Source organism: Anomaloglossus baeobatrachus, chromosome 2 (assembly GCF_048569485.1).
Source record: "Anomaloglossus baeobatrachus isolate aAnoBae1 chromosome 2, aAnoBae1.hap1, whole genome shotgun sequence".
Lineage (NCBI taxonomy): Eukaryota > Metazoa > Chordata > Amphibia > Anura > Aromobatidae > Anomaloglossus > Anomaloglossus baeobatrachus.
This window is the reverse complement of record NC_134354.1, coordinates 505,400,630-505,415,908: the sequence shown is the minus strand read 5'-3', so window position 1 is coordinate 505,415,908 and position 15,279 is coordinate 505,400,630. Positions and strand designations below refer to the sequence as shown.

General features: G+C 41.0%; 1 protein-coding gene across 1 annotated transcript in view; it reads left to right on the top strand.

The window, feature by feature from the left end:
• Nucleotides 1–15,279, top strand: part of CFAP47 (cilia and flagella associated protein 47) — a 1,094,449-nt gene that overhangs the window by 875,006 nt on the left and 204,164 nt on the right. The window contains 1 exon segment of the mRNA XM_075333814.1: nt 14,044–14,200. Within this exon segment, the coding sequence (XP_075189929.1) occupies nt 14,044–14,200 (157 nt within the window).

Below are 15,279 nucleotides of genomic sequence, written 5' to 3'. Positions count from 1 at the left end.
CATCTCCACCCCCTGCACATTACACATGTGGCTCCGCCCCTCTTGCACATTACCACATACGGCTCCACCTCCGCATTTTACACATGCAGCTCTACTCCCTGCACATTACCACACGAAGCTCCGCCCCCCCTCCCATTACCACACGCAGCTTCGCCTCCCACACATTACCACATGCGGCTCCACCCCCGCACATTACACACACGGCTCCACCCCCCCCATTACCACACACGGCTCCGCCCCCCACAAATTACAAATGCGGCTCCGCCCCCGCACATTACTATACGTGCGCTACACCCACCGCACATTACACATGTGGCTCTGCCCCCCCCACATTACCATACGCGGCTCCGCCCCTTCACATTACCCACACGGCTCAACCACCCGCAAATTACACACAAAGCTCTGCTACATACACACTCTAAATCCCTCCTGACCCCACACATAAACTTCACCTCATCCAACACCATGAAAACCAACACAGAAGAGTCCTGCATACACTGAGGAGCTGATCATGTGACCCCTGACTCCTCCCTCCATGTGACATCATCACAGGTCCTGTAAACATAGAGACAAATCCTGTAACTAGCACAGCAGAGTCCTGTATACACTGAGGAGCTGATCATGTGACCCCTGACTCCTCCCCTCCATGTGACATCATCACAGGTCCTGTAAGCACAGACACAAATTCTGTTGTGCACATTGCACACTCACATATCTCAAGCTGAGCTGATTAACACAAATCCTGTTGTGTGCATTCCACAGTCAAACATCTCAAGCTGAGCTGATTCAGCCAATGACAGACAAAGGCCACATAATGCTAAATTGCAACTCCCAGCATTTTCCACGTCACGTTTTCGTTGATGTTCTGCAGCCAGGTCCATGTGTGATCAGTAAGCATATATATATATATATATATATATATATATATATTAGCTACTCCCAGCCAGCTAACACTCGGCACGCCCATTCCTATGTAATTAACACTGCTTGTGATTAAACTAAAGTTAATGATGACAGCATTCAGTAGCGTTGAAGTGGTTGAATTACGTGGAAAGGAAGTTAATAATTGTTGACTGGCAATGAAAACGTGGCGTGAAAAATGCTGGGAATTGCACACTCACACACATCAAAATGAGCCGATTCAGCCAATGACAGACAAAAGCCGCTCAATGTTAACCCCTTCATGACCAACCGATTTTCCGCTTTCCGGGGTTTTTTTTGCCATTCTTTTTCTGAGAGACGTACCTTTTTTTATTTTTCAGTCAATATGGTCATGTGAGGGCTCATTTTTTGAGCTGTACTTTTCAATGAAATCATAGGTTTTACCATATAGTGTACTGGAAAACGGCAAAAAAATTCCAAATGCAGAAAAATTGCAAAAAAAGTGTGATAGCACTATTGTTTTTGAGATATTTTGTTCACTGTGTTCACTATATGGTAAAACTGATGTGTGGGTGTGATGCCTCAGGTCAGTGCGAGTTCGTAGACACCAAACATTTATAGGTTTACTTTTATATAAGGGGTTAAAAAAAATTTGGAAGTTTGTCTGAAAAAAGCGGCGCACGTATTACGCCATATTCCGTGACCCGTAGCGTTCTCATTTTTTGGGATCTATGGCTCAGTGACAGCTTATTTTTTGCGATTCGAGCTGACGTTTTTAACTGTACCATTTTTGCGCAGATGCTACGTTTTGATCGCCTGTCATTGCATTTTGCGCAAAAGTTGTGGCGACAAAAAAACGTCATTTTGGCGTTTGGAATTTTTTTTACCGCTACGCCGTTTACTGATCAGATTAAATGATTTTATATTTTGATAGATCGGGCGTTTCTGAACGTGGCGATACCAAATGTGTGTATATTTTTTTTTTAACCCTTTGATTTTCAATGGGGCGAAAGAGGGGTGATTTGAACTTTTATGTTTTTTTTGTTCTTTTTTTAATTTATTAAAACTTTTTTTTTACTTTTTTTTCTTTTATTTTACTAGTCCCCCTAGGGGCCTATTGCGATCAGAAATCCGATCGCTCTGCACTATCTGCTGATCACAGCTACACAGCTGTAAACAGCAGATACGTGCACTTCCTGCTTCCCTGGCCTCCGTGGAAAGCGAAAGTGAAAGTAGTTCATGTCTAGCACAGGAGTCGTCACATGACCCTGTGCTACCATGACAACTACCGGAAGTCACGTGATCATGTCACGTGACTTCCGGTATCGGGCGGCAAGTAAGACTTTACCGCAATCGCGTTTATAATGGCGCTGTCACATATTGACAGCGCCATTTCAGGGGTTAAACGGCACGAGCAGATAACGATTCTGCTCGTGCCTAGCAGGCACACATCTCAGCTGTGAAAATCAGCTGAGATGTGCGCCGATCGCGGCATGCTGCTGCCAGCAGACCGCGGACAGTAACGTTATGACTGCTAGGACGTTAAGGAGTTAAATTGCAACCCCCAGCATTTTTCAGGTCACGTTTTCATTGCCAGTTGACAATGATCAACTTCCTTTACACGTAATTTAACCACTTTAACGATACTGAATGTCGTCATTATTAACTTTAGTTTGATTAATCACCAGCAGCGTTAATTACATAGAAATGGCCGTGTCGAGCGTTAGATGGCTGGGAACAGCTAGTATATATATTATATTTTATATTTATTTAAGTAGGTTGTGATCATACAGGGGAAGAGGTAAGTTTATATATAAACTTACCTCTTCCCCTGTATGATCACAACCTACTTAAATTCTTTTCCCTCTCTACTCCAAGAACACAAACCCTACTCCACAAATATACACACCCTGTCAGAATTCTCAAACATCTTGCTTTACACTAACTTTCTCAGGCCTTTATCTCTCTTGCAGACATAGGTTCCTTATGTGATGCAGATGCTGCTGCGACTTTATATAATACCATAACCTCTGCATCTCTTGAATTGGACACACTCTCACGCTTACCAAAACCTGCACGATCACCAGGCAACCTTGACACAGAAGCAAGACTAAAGAACTGAAATGGGCATCCAGGATTAATGAGCGGAGATGGAAGAGATCTCATTCCACCAAGCACTTCATCATATACAAACAGTCCACCACTTTCAAACCCACACTCACTGTCGCAAAACAAACCTACTTCTCATCTCTCATTTCCTCCCTGTCTCACAACTCTAAAGAGCTATTCAACACTTTCAACTCTCTCCTCCATACCCCAGATCCTCCTTCCTCTCTTCTCATCTCAGCGGAAGACTTTGCTTCTTTCTTCAAGCTTTGGCCCACAATCCCCACAGCCCCTCCTCATAACTACTTCGCCCTCTTCTTCCAAATCCAGCTTCCCCATTATTACAGAAGATCATCTTTCCTCTCTACTTTCAAGATCACATGTCAGCACCTGTCTACTTGACCCTTTCCTATCCCAGTTCATCCCCAATCTCACCGCAGTCTTCATCCCCACCCTAAGTGTACAAGAATACGTTGATCCATAGTATGCATACTCAATACTATCCTTGACCAAAGTCACCATACCATAAATTACTCTTTAGAAACTGACTCTGTTCATAACAATTATGAAACATTGATAAAGGCTAAATAAACCATAGATTATGAATACATAAAGTTTTTATTGTGCGCAGCACGAACTGGATTACACAGACAATGATAATTAAAATCAACACACAAGACAGAACAGGGTAATGTGAAAGAATACAGGGCTTTTTGTATTACTATTGCAAATGAAAAAGCACATGGGAGCTCTGAAAGAAACATGTACATGGAAATACCCAGTATTGCTGGTCATTACAGGGTTACAATCTTTCATACAAAACCAGTTACCAGAGATAATAGCCTGCAACAAATAGCTGGAGAATGATACAGATTCCTGCAGCATAACATGGCACATGGGGGGAGATACCCACCAGTTAGTGCCCTGACCAAACACACCGCCCGCACCTCGACGGGCGTTTCACAACAGCTTTGTTGGGAGGTGACCTCCCGACAAAGCTGTTGCAAAATGCGCATCGAGGTGTGGGGCGGTGTGTTTGGTCATGGGAGCATCGAGTTGATTCCGGTTTACCTTGCCGGTTGCATTTAGTTTTTCATGGGCAGAGATTACTAGTTTTACTGCATTTTTTCAAACTCCCTGGTGGCATAGTGGGAATTGATACCAGGAAAATTGATATATTAATTTTGTACTGGAGGCAATACATTTAATATTGATTGTTATGTAATTCTATTTTATTATTATTACTATGTAATGCCAATTAATTCAGTAATATTTAGTTCTGTGCCATGTTATGCTGCATGAATCTGTATCATTCTCCATCTATTTGTTGCTTTTTCATCTGCAATAGTAATATAAAAAGCCCTGTATTCATTCACACTGCCCTGTTCTGTCTTGTGTGTTGATTTTAATTATCATTGTCTGTGTAATCCTGTTCGTGCTGCGCACAATAAAAACTTTATATATTCATAATTTAGGATTTATTTAGCCTTTATCAATGTTTTTCCGCCCCACCCTAACCCATCTCTTCAACTGGTTTATTCATGTCATGCTTTAAACATGCCTCGATCACACCCATCTTCAAAAAAGCCCTCCCTTGATCCTTTCTGTGTGTCGAGCTATCACCCCATATCACTTCTCTTCTATGCCTCAAGACTACTGGAACAGCATGTCCATCTTGAACTATCCTCCCACCTCTCCACATACACCCTCTTTCACCGGCTGCAATCTGGCTTCTGACTACATCATTCCAATGAACCTACCTTAACTAATGGCCCTAATGACCTACTAACCACCAAAGCCAAGCGATGCTACTCTGTACGCCTCCTGCTGGACCTGTCCTCGATCTTTGACACAGTGGACCATTCCCTTCTACTACAGATTCTCTCATTTCTGGGCATCACAACCATGGCCCTATCTTGGATCTTCTCATACCTAACCGACCGAACTTTCAGCATCTCCCACTTTCACACACCCTCCACCTCTCTCCCACTATCTGTCGGTGTCCCCCAAGGTTGGCCCACTACTGTCTTCCATCTATAACTTTAGTCTGGGACAGCTCATAGAGGCCCATGGTTTTCAGTATGAACTCTATACTGATGATATGCAGATCTATCCCACAATGTCTGTCTGCTATTTCATCCTTTTTCTCTGTTTGATTTCTAAAACTTAACATGGACAAAACAGAATTCATTATCTTTCCTCCTCCTCAGAAACAGACTTATTCATTAAAGTCGATAGCTGCTCACTCTCCCCAGTCCCACGCATTCACTGCCTGGTGGGTAACCCTCGACTCTGCACTCTCATTCAACCCACAAATCCAAGCCTTCTACACCTCCTGCCAACTCAAATATATTTCCCGGATTTGTACATTCCTTAACCAAGAAGCTGCAAAAACACTAGTGCATCCCCTCATTATCTCCCACCTGGACTATTGTAACCCCCTGCTCTGTGGCCTCTCTTCTAACACTCTCTCACCCCTACAGTCTATTCTAAGTTATGCTGCCTGACTAATTCTCCTGTTCCCCCACTACTCCCCAACCTCTCCTCTTTGCCAATCCCTTCACTGACTTCCCATCGCCTAACTACTCCAGTTCAAAACCCTAACCATGACATGCAAAGCCATCCACAACCTTTCTCCTCCATACATTTGTGACCTAGTCTCCCGGTACTTACCTGCATGTTACTTCCGATCCTCGCAAGATCTCCTTATGTACTCCCCTCATATCGTCTCTTCCCATAATCGCATTCAAGATTTTTCCCATGCATCCTCCATACTCTGAAACTCACTGCCTCAACATATCAGACTTTCGCCTACCTTGGAAAGCTTCAAAAGTAGCCCGAAGACCCAGCTCTTCTGACAAGCCTACAACCTGCAGTAACTCTCAGTCCACTATAGCACCGCATGACCATCTCTACCCTCACTTACTGTATCCTCACCCATTTCGTGTAGACTGTGAGCACTCACAAGCAGGGCCTGCTCTCCTACTGTACCTGTCTGTGCCTTGTATTGTTTATGATTATTGTACTTGTCCCTATTATGTATACCTCTTTTCACATGTAAAGCGGTATGGAATAAATGGTGTTGCAATAATGATACTAATAATAATAATAATAATAATAATAATAATAATAATAATATGATGGAGGACATGAGAATTAGGTAGTTGGAATTCATTTTTTCCGCTGTTTTCCATACTTTTTTTTTATAATAGACACCTCTTTATTACTAACCCCTTGATGCCAGTTGACATTATACAGTTGACATCAATCCCAAAAAATGTTAACAGGGTAATTAGGAAGAGCTGGGTAAAGTACCAGAATTACCTAATGTGATGTGACAATTCTCAGACAGCTGCATAATGGTATTTTTAGGCTGGGAAAGGCCAAGTAACCATGGACCTTCCCAAGAAGATATCCCAGATGTCTCCTTTACCTTGGCTGGTTATCAAAAATGTGAGAGACCCTACATCATTTTTTTAAATTATTTATTTATTTATTTAGTTCCCAGCAGTGACCTGGGAGTCCAGGCATTTTCCCTATGCTGTTGCCATCTATTTCAGAAGTTTTTCTGCCCCCCACCCCCAAGCCCTTCTGTTAGGCTCGTCTGGAAAAATGCATGAGTTGCCCATTGACTTCCATTATGCTAATTACTAGAATTGAGCCGGTCCGAGCGTCCGACCGATTTTAGTTCTCGCTCATCACTAGCAACCAGATGATTCTGGCAGGCTCTCTTACAGACAACAAAGAAATGCTCAATTGAGCCAAGTCTTCCTGTTTATCGAGGAGTTGGGAGAGATAGCTGCCAGCTGAACTTTTGTGTGACAGCTATCTAATGTGTGGGGCCAGCTTTAGGGAAAAGCGTTACACATTATCCAAGAACAAAAACAACCCACAATTTGTTACTATTACTGGGGATGGATTTTTATACACTTTCAATTTCTTTTCTTTTTCCTCATTCCTCATTTATCTTGTTAAGAACTTTTCTTCCTCTTCACATTCTGAATAGCACATCCCGCTTTCCCTAAATAGGAATTTTGATATAATTTTGCTCTTGTCTCTAACACTCTGGTTTTGAAGTTGCTTGTTTGGTTTGTCTCCCAAGCTTGGTCAACTGGGTTTGAAGCTACTTTGCACACACAACCTGGTGGCCATTGCATTTACACAACACAAGATCTGTTTGGGCAGTTGAGAACCTTAGCACTTGTGGATTTTCTAAATGTCTGATTTTCAAAGTAGACGTGACATGATATTTGGCATCAGATCTGAATGTGAGCCAGTTATCTACTTTGATCTGTTTTTTAATTAAAGTGATGGACCCCTTCCAGTGGTTCTCTCAGAATTGTTATAAAATAAGTATATAAAATAAATAATACAAATTTTATCATACATTTGTTTTCTAAATATCTTTATTTAGCAAAAAGTTATGCTTTTTCTCGTGCACCCTGACCATAATATTTGTTGTGAAATTTCTCCTGAGTACCCCGATACCTCATATGTAGTTGAGAACTACTTTTTGGCCACATGGCCAGGCTTGGAAGGGAAGGAGTGCTATTTAACTTTTGGAATGTAAATTTGACTGAAATAGATAGCGGACGCCATGTCGCATTTGCCGAGGCCCTGATATGCCTAAACAGTAAAAAAAAAACATCAGTGACCTCATTTTGGAAACTAAACCTCTCAAGGAAATAATTAAATGTGTGATGCATTTTTCCCACAAACATGTTGCTTTTGCCCCAAATTTTTAATTTTCACAAAAGTAAAAATAGAAATGTATGTAATTTCATCTGAGTATACAGATACCCCATATGTGGTGGAAAACTACTGCTGGGGTTTTTGGAAAGCAAAATTGGCTAAAATAGACACATCTGGAAATCCCTCACAAGTGACCTCATTTTAGAAAGCACATCCCTCCAGGAATGTAGTTAGAAGTGTGGTGAGCACCTTGAATCCACAGATGTTTCACAGAATTGTAGAAGCTTGAGCCGTAAAAATAAATAAAAACAAAACATTCTTTACACAAACATTTTGCTTTTGCTCCAAATTTTTAGGGTAACAGGATAAAGTGGACTATACAATTTGTTGTGCAATTTCTCCTGCATACAGGAATACCTCATATGTGGGCGAAAGCTACTCTTTGGACTCATGACAGGGTTCAGAAGGTAAAGAACATTATTTAAATTTTGGAGCTCCATTTTGGCTGGAATAGATTGCAGACACTACGTCACATTTGGAGAGCACCTGACATACCAAAACAGCAGAAATCCACATAAGTGACCATATTTGGCAAACTACATGTCTCAAGGAAACTTTCTATAGGTGTATTGAGCAGGTTTTTGACTCAAGCAATTCATAGAAATGTATAACATTTTTCCAATACAATGTTGCTTTGGCCCCACGTTTTTACTTTTCAAATGGGTAATAGGAGAAAATTTATTGTACAATATTTTTTACACAAGTACACAAGTTTTCCTCAGTTCACTAATACCCCATATGTGGTTGAAAACTACTTTTGAGGCACAGTGCAATGCTCAGAGGAAAGATACACCATATTGCAGTGCAGATTTTGCTGGAATGGTTTGAGGGTGCCATGTCACATTGGCAGAGTCATTTAAGTGCAGAAAATCAGATCCCCCATAAGTTACCCCATTTTACAAACTACACCCCTCAATGAATTCATATAGCAGTTCAGGGGGCATGTGGACAACACATGTGCTTCACAGAATTTTATATCATTGGGTGGTGAAAAAGAAAATTTACATTTTTACAACTAAAATGTTTTAACCCCAAGTTTTTAATTTTTATAATGGCTAATGGGAAAATAAATGGACCACAGAGTTTGTTGTTGTCACGCTATAGTACTTGTAGTTCATGTAGTGTAACACAAACTCCACTAGATGGCAGCAGAGTGGAGAATAAGCAGAATACCGTAATCCTGCACTGAAGCAGACCAGTAAAGGTACAGTGAAGTAACCACTACGTGGCAGTCGAATAGTCAGACAGTCGGGATGGTGCCAGAGATAATCAAAGTACAAAGGGGAAATACAAAACGCAAGTCAGCAAAGGTCAGTAGCCGATCAGAAGCAGATATGTCAGAGGGGAGAGACTGAATCTGGTCAGGAACAAGCGTAAAGGCCCAGTCACACTAAACAACTTACCAGCGATCCCAACAACGATACAACCTGATAGGGATCGCTGGTAAGTTGCTTGGAGGTCGCTGGTGAGATGTCACACTAAGCGACGCTCCAGCGATCCCACCAGCAACCTGACCTGGCAGGGATCGCTGGGGCGTCGCTACACGGGTTGCTGGTGAGCTGTCAAACAGGCAGAACTCACCAGCAACCAGTGACCAGCCCCCAGCCAGCAGTGACGCGTGTAAGCGATGCTGCGCTTGGTAACTGGCTCCCTGCACTCCTGGCCAGAGTACACATCGAGTTAATTACCCGATGTGTAGTTTGGCTATGTGTGCAGGGAGCAGGGAGCTGGCACTGACAGCGTGAGAGCGGCGGACGCTGGTAACGAAGGTAAATATCGGATAACCAAGGAAAGGGCTTCTTGGTTACCCGATATTTACATTGGTTACCAGCGTCCGCAGAAGCCGGCTTCCTGCACATTTAGTTGTTGCTTTCTCGCTGTCACACACAGCGATGTGTGCTTCACAGCGGGAGAGCAACAACTAAAAAATGGTCCAGGACATTCAGCAACAACCAACGACCTCACAGCAGGGGCCAGGTTGTTGCTGGATGTCAAACACAGCAACATCGCTAGCAAGTTGTGCCTCAGCAGCGATGTTGCTAGTGATGTTGCTTAGTGTGATGGTACCTTAAGTCAAATACTGAGGAATCCAAACAAACAGGGAGATAAGGAGCAGGGACTGGTCAGGGGATGGTAAACAAACAGAGTAGTGTCAGGAAAATGTAGCATGACAGATAATGAACTCACCAGAGCCACCTACACATGCCGAAGGCAAGCAATATATCTGGCACTGCACACAGGATACAGCACAGAGATGTAGCAGGCCGGGAGCAGGATTGAGGCAGGGAAAGTTAACTCTTGACATGATCAGACCAGGAAAGGAAAAACAAGGAAATCCCAGCCTGGATCATGACAGTTGTGCGATTTCTCCTAAGTACGCCAGTACCCTACATATAATCAGGAAGTACTTTTCAGGAACAGTAGAACTCTCAGAAGAGAAGGAATGCCATTGTACATTTTTTTGTTATGGTTGGCAGGTGCCATGTCACTTTGGCAGAGCACCTGAGGTGGTAGAACAGCATATCCCCTACAAGTGACCTCATTTTGCAAAATACACCCCTTAATGAATTGTGAGAGTCACCTAATTTCATACCATTGGCAGTGAAGAAAAAAAAATTACATTTTTACCGCAAAAATGTTCTTTAAGCCCTAAATTTTACATTTTAACACAGGATCACGGGTAATAATGGTACCAAATGTGTCACACAATTTCTGCTGAGTGTGGCAATTCCCCATGTGTGGCTGTACAATACTGTCTAGCCACACGGCGAGACTTGCGAGAGTGGGAAGGAGCGTTATTTGACCCTTGGATCACAGGTTTTTTCTAGAATAGTTTGCGGACAGTATATACATAGCCCCTAAGTGCTAGAAGAGCAGAATTCCCCCTCAATTGTCCCCATCTTGGAAATGAACACCAATTTATCTACAGTTATGGTGACTATTTTGAATCCATGGGTGTTCTCCAAAAACAAATAACAATAGATGTTCCTGAGTGAAAAATGTTAACTTGCCATTGTAGTACCCTAAAGGCCCCGTCACACACACAGATAAATCTTTGGCAGATCTGTGGTTGCAGTGAAATCATGGACATATTGTTCCATTTGTACACAGCCACAAACCTGGCACTAATTGTCCACAATTTCACTGCAACCACAGATCTGCCGCAGATTTATCTCTGTGTGTGACACGGCCTTTAGATTGCGCCCAGCTCATACTTCTGGAGACAGACAGCTGGTAAATTAATCAGACTCTCCGCACTGCATAAATACGAAACATGTGGATGCTAGATGTGGCTTAGGCACATTCTGGGGCTCAGAAGAGAAGGGAGAATTTGGATTTGGGAGTGCAGATTTTTCTGGATTTCTTTTTGTGGGAAGCCATTGCTCTTTTCTAGAGCCTTTGGGTTACCAGTAGCAGATGACAGATCTGAAAGGAGGCATGCTTTTTTTGTAGAATGAGTTGAAGCTTTTCTTGGGAACATTTTACATCACATTATGGATCACCTTTATCATGTGCTCTAGACTGAGCACTTACTTTGGGGGGTACATCTAAATCTGCGAATGATGTAATTCAGATCACACCCCCAATGGGTCCATTCACTCTGTTCAGTGGTTTCCATCTTTTCAGAAGTGCACAAAACTGTGGCTAACTGTACTTTAATTAATGTTTAAAAATCTGGACACTACTGTATTATAGGCCAGAGAGAGTCCACAGTATCTCCATATGTCTCATTATAGTAAATGTTCCATCTGGGGTTCTGGCTGAATCACATATTTCAAGTAAAATATATCTTTGTACCGTGTTAGCCAATAGAGATAAAAAAAATTTGTTTAAAAGAACTGAGTGTCCTCAGTGGTTGATACCTTTTAATGGCTAACTGAAAAGATGGTAATAATTGCAAGCTTTCGAGACTACTCAGGTCTCTTCATCAGGCATGGTAGCCATGCCTGATGAAGAGACCTGAGTAGTCTCGAAAGCTTGCAATTATTACCATCTTTTCAGTTAGCCATTAAAAGGTATCAACCACTGAGGACACTCAGTTCTTTTAAACAAATTTTTTTTATCACATATTTCAGAGATTTACAAGGAAACCACTATATAAGCGCACAGAGTAGAGTGCAGGAAAATATGAGCTGAGCCTTAAGGTCCAGTCACACATAACGAGATCGTGAACGAGATCGCTACTACGTCACAGTTCCCAGATCGTTGCTGAGTCGGTGAAATCGTATATGAGGTGTCACACACACCGACTTTAGGAACGAGCATGCGACCAGTATAACGATCTTGTAAATCGTCGGGTCCCTGTCACACAACAGCTGTGGTAACAATTCCGATCTCGAATCACTCATCTAGGTCGTTAACGAAATCGTTAGCTAGGTGTCAAACATACAGATCCATCCTGCCCAGCAGGACTCCAATGAGCCAAAAATGTCCCAGGCTGTTCAGCATCGACCAACAATTTCACAGCAGGGGGCGGATCGTTGGTACATGTCAAACATGACGATATCGCTAGTGAAGTCGTTGTTGCGTCACAGAAACTGTGACGTAGCAACGATCTCGTTCACGATCTCGTTATGTGTGAAGTGGCCTTTACTATAAACTTTGGGACACAGAATAAACAAATCAACAGCAGGCGAAGAATTTATTTTATTTAATTTTAACACCATTCACCATGCTCTATAAGTGATAAGACGGTTTAACTCCTCGGGTCTTGCAGCAATACCAGGTTTATATTGGGTTTTATGTTTGGCTACTATCACACACTAAAGCAATGCTTTAAAAAAGTTTTTGCATCATATGTTGAGAGATATAATTTTTTCATTTTTTGAAATCATGTGAGAGCTTGTTTTTTGCAGGATGAATTGATGCTTTTATTGGTGTCATTTTCAGGCACATAGCATTTTTTTATCACTTTTTAATTCTAATTTTTCTGAGGCAGAATGAACAAAAACCAGCAACTCAGAAATTGTTTTTGTTTTTTTTTCATGTCGTTCACTGTTTTGTAAAAGTGCTAACTCAGCTCTATTCCTTGAGTCAGTATGATTCTTTTTTGCAGGACAAGATGACCTTTTCAGGGATACCATGTTTATTTATATTTGACTTTTTGATCACATTTTATTATACTTTATTTCTGGTGGTTTAATGAAAAAGCCTACTTTTTGCCAATTTTTTTTTTTTTACAGTGTTCACTGAAGGGGATAACAGATTTATAGATAAGGGTGTTCTGGATGCTGAGAACCAAATGTGTGTACTTTTATTTTTTACATAAATATACACGTGTTTACTGGTATAATATTTTTTTACTCAGTCCCCCTATGAGACATTAACGTTTATTAGTCTGATTGCTGATATAATGCATTGCCGTGCACAAGCATTACACCTGTCAGTATGACACTAACATATTTAACTGTAGGTATTGTGTTCTATTCTGTGTAGGCTTAATTCTGTTTTCAGTAAACAGTGGAATGATGTGCTTTACCAAAAAGTTCTATCTTAGTCTCATTTGTCCACAAGACACTTTTCCAGAAGGATTTTGGCTTATGTCCATTTTGGCAAACTGCAGTCTAGCTTTTTTTTAAGTCTCTGTGTCAGCAGTGGGGTCCTCTTAGGTCTCCTGACTAAGCATTTAATTTCATTCAAATGTTGAAGGATATTTTGTACTGACACTAGATTGGGGCTGGTTATCCACCATCCAGGCTATCCTGTGTTGCCAAATTTCATCAATTTTTCCCACGTCCAGGGAGATTAGCTGCAGTACCATGGTACCATGGGTTCTAAACTTCTTAATTATGTTGCGCACAGTGGTCAAAGGATCATTAAGATCTCTGGAGATTGACTTGTAACTTTGAGATTGTTGATATTTTTTTAACAATGTTGGTTCTCAAGTCCTCAGTTCTGTTTTATTTCTATTCTCCATGCTTAGTATGAAAAGACCGAGTCAGCTTCTCCCTTTTTTTATCTGGTTTCAAGTGTGATTTTCATATTGCTCACACCTGTTACTTGCCACAGGTGAGTTTGAACAAGCAACACATGCTTGAAACAAATTTTGGAAAGGTGTCAACAATTTTGTCCAGCTCATTTTTGGGGTTTTGTGAGAAATTAGGTCCAGTTTGTATTTTTTCTCTGTTATTTTTATTGTGTTGTTCCAATACATTCAAAGGAAATAAACATGGGGAAAATACTTTATATTCTGGAGCAATTTCAAGGGTGCCAAAAGATTCATCCATGACTGTATCCAATTTTATTATTTATATAATGTATAATTTTTGCACAAAATATCATTTTAAACCCTTGTTTTAACAGCTTGAAGAATGGACATTTCATGTATCGGGAGTAGGCCTCATTCCTCAACCTATGGAACCAGCAAGCATCAGTGCCAATGTCGGAAATCTTGCCTCTATCAACATTTCTTTTAAGAACCCCACAAATGAGAATGTTCTCGTCGATGTTATTCTAACAGGTAACACACTTTCCCAACAGCTATCTAACAATAAGAATAACATTTTTAAAAACCTACAATTAATTTGGATTGAATTAAATCCTGCACAAAGTAGCGAAAGGTTAGATGTAGAATAATGAGTTAGTGAAAATGAACATACTTCACTATTTAATAATGATGAATATCTCGATACATGCAGTGTCTGAAAATCATAATGAAAATTAATAGCCAAGAAATAGAGAGAAAAAGTTCCCATCACAGCACTTTGCCTTGCTTGGGGTTAAAGGACATTATCTTTGGCAATGAGAATCAGCAGCTGCACGTTTATTAGTTTTCAGAATTTTCATTAATGATGAAAAAGTAGATGTAACACTGATTTAAAGGGAATTGGTGTACTTTATCCATTTATTTCTAATTTATAGTGTGCAGTGTTTTGTTTCATTTTGTATCATTTAAGATAGTATTGTTGGGATAACTGAAAGGGGTTATTTGGGACTATTTTAATTTTTTTTATTATGGTACTAAGAATTAAGAGGCACATTGTTGATAATTACTTGCTGATTCTTCCCAGCTGAGAGCAGCCATGGACCATTCCTACTAGCGATTCTGTTGCTTCATGTCAACAGAGCATCTCTTCTTCTGGGCTGCTGTCAATGGGATGTGACTACTGATGTCATGCTAGTTGATAGTTGGATTATGCAATGGAAGCTAGTAGCATGACATTAGCAGTCACACCCCGTCAACAGAAGACAGGGAAAGAGAAGCAATAGTATAAAGGTAAAGTCTGGCTCAAACAACCATAGGCTAGGTGCTTGTAGGGTAAATAAATCAAAATAAAGTAGCAAATACCCAAGCACTCAAAGAAAAGAAGGAGGAATTGTTTTTCATGCAAGTGTTTTAATTGACAAACTGCAAAAATGTGAAAACCCAACAGTAGCAACACCAACGTTTTGGTTGTAATACCTTTATCAAGGTTGTTGCTTAATGTGGGGAAGCTATCATGCATGGGTCTCCATGGACAACCGTCAGAGAAATCAATTTTGCAGAAACGAGAGTCAGAGTGATGAAGGTAGGCTGAGAGAGAGCAGGAGTGTGAGGAA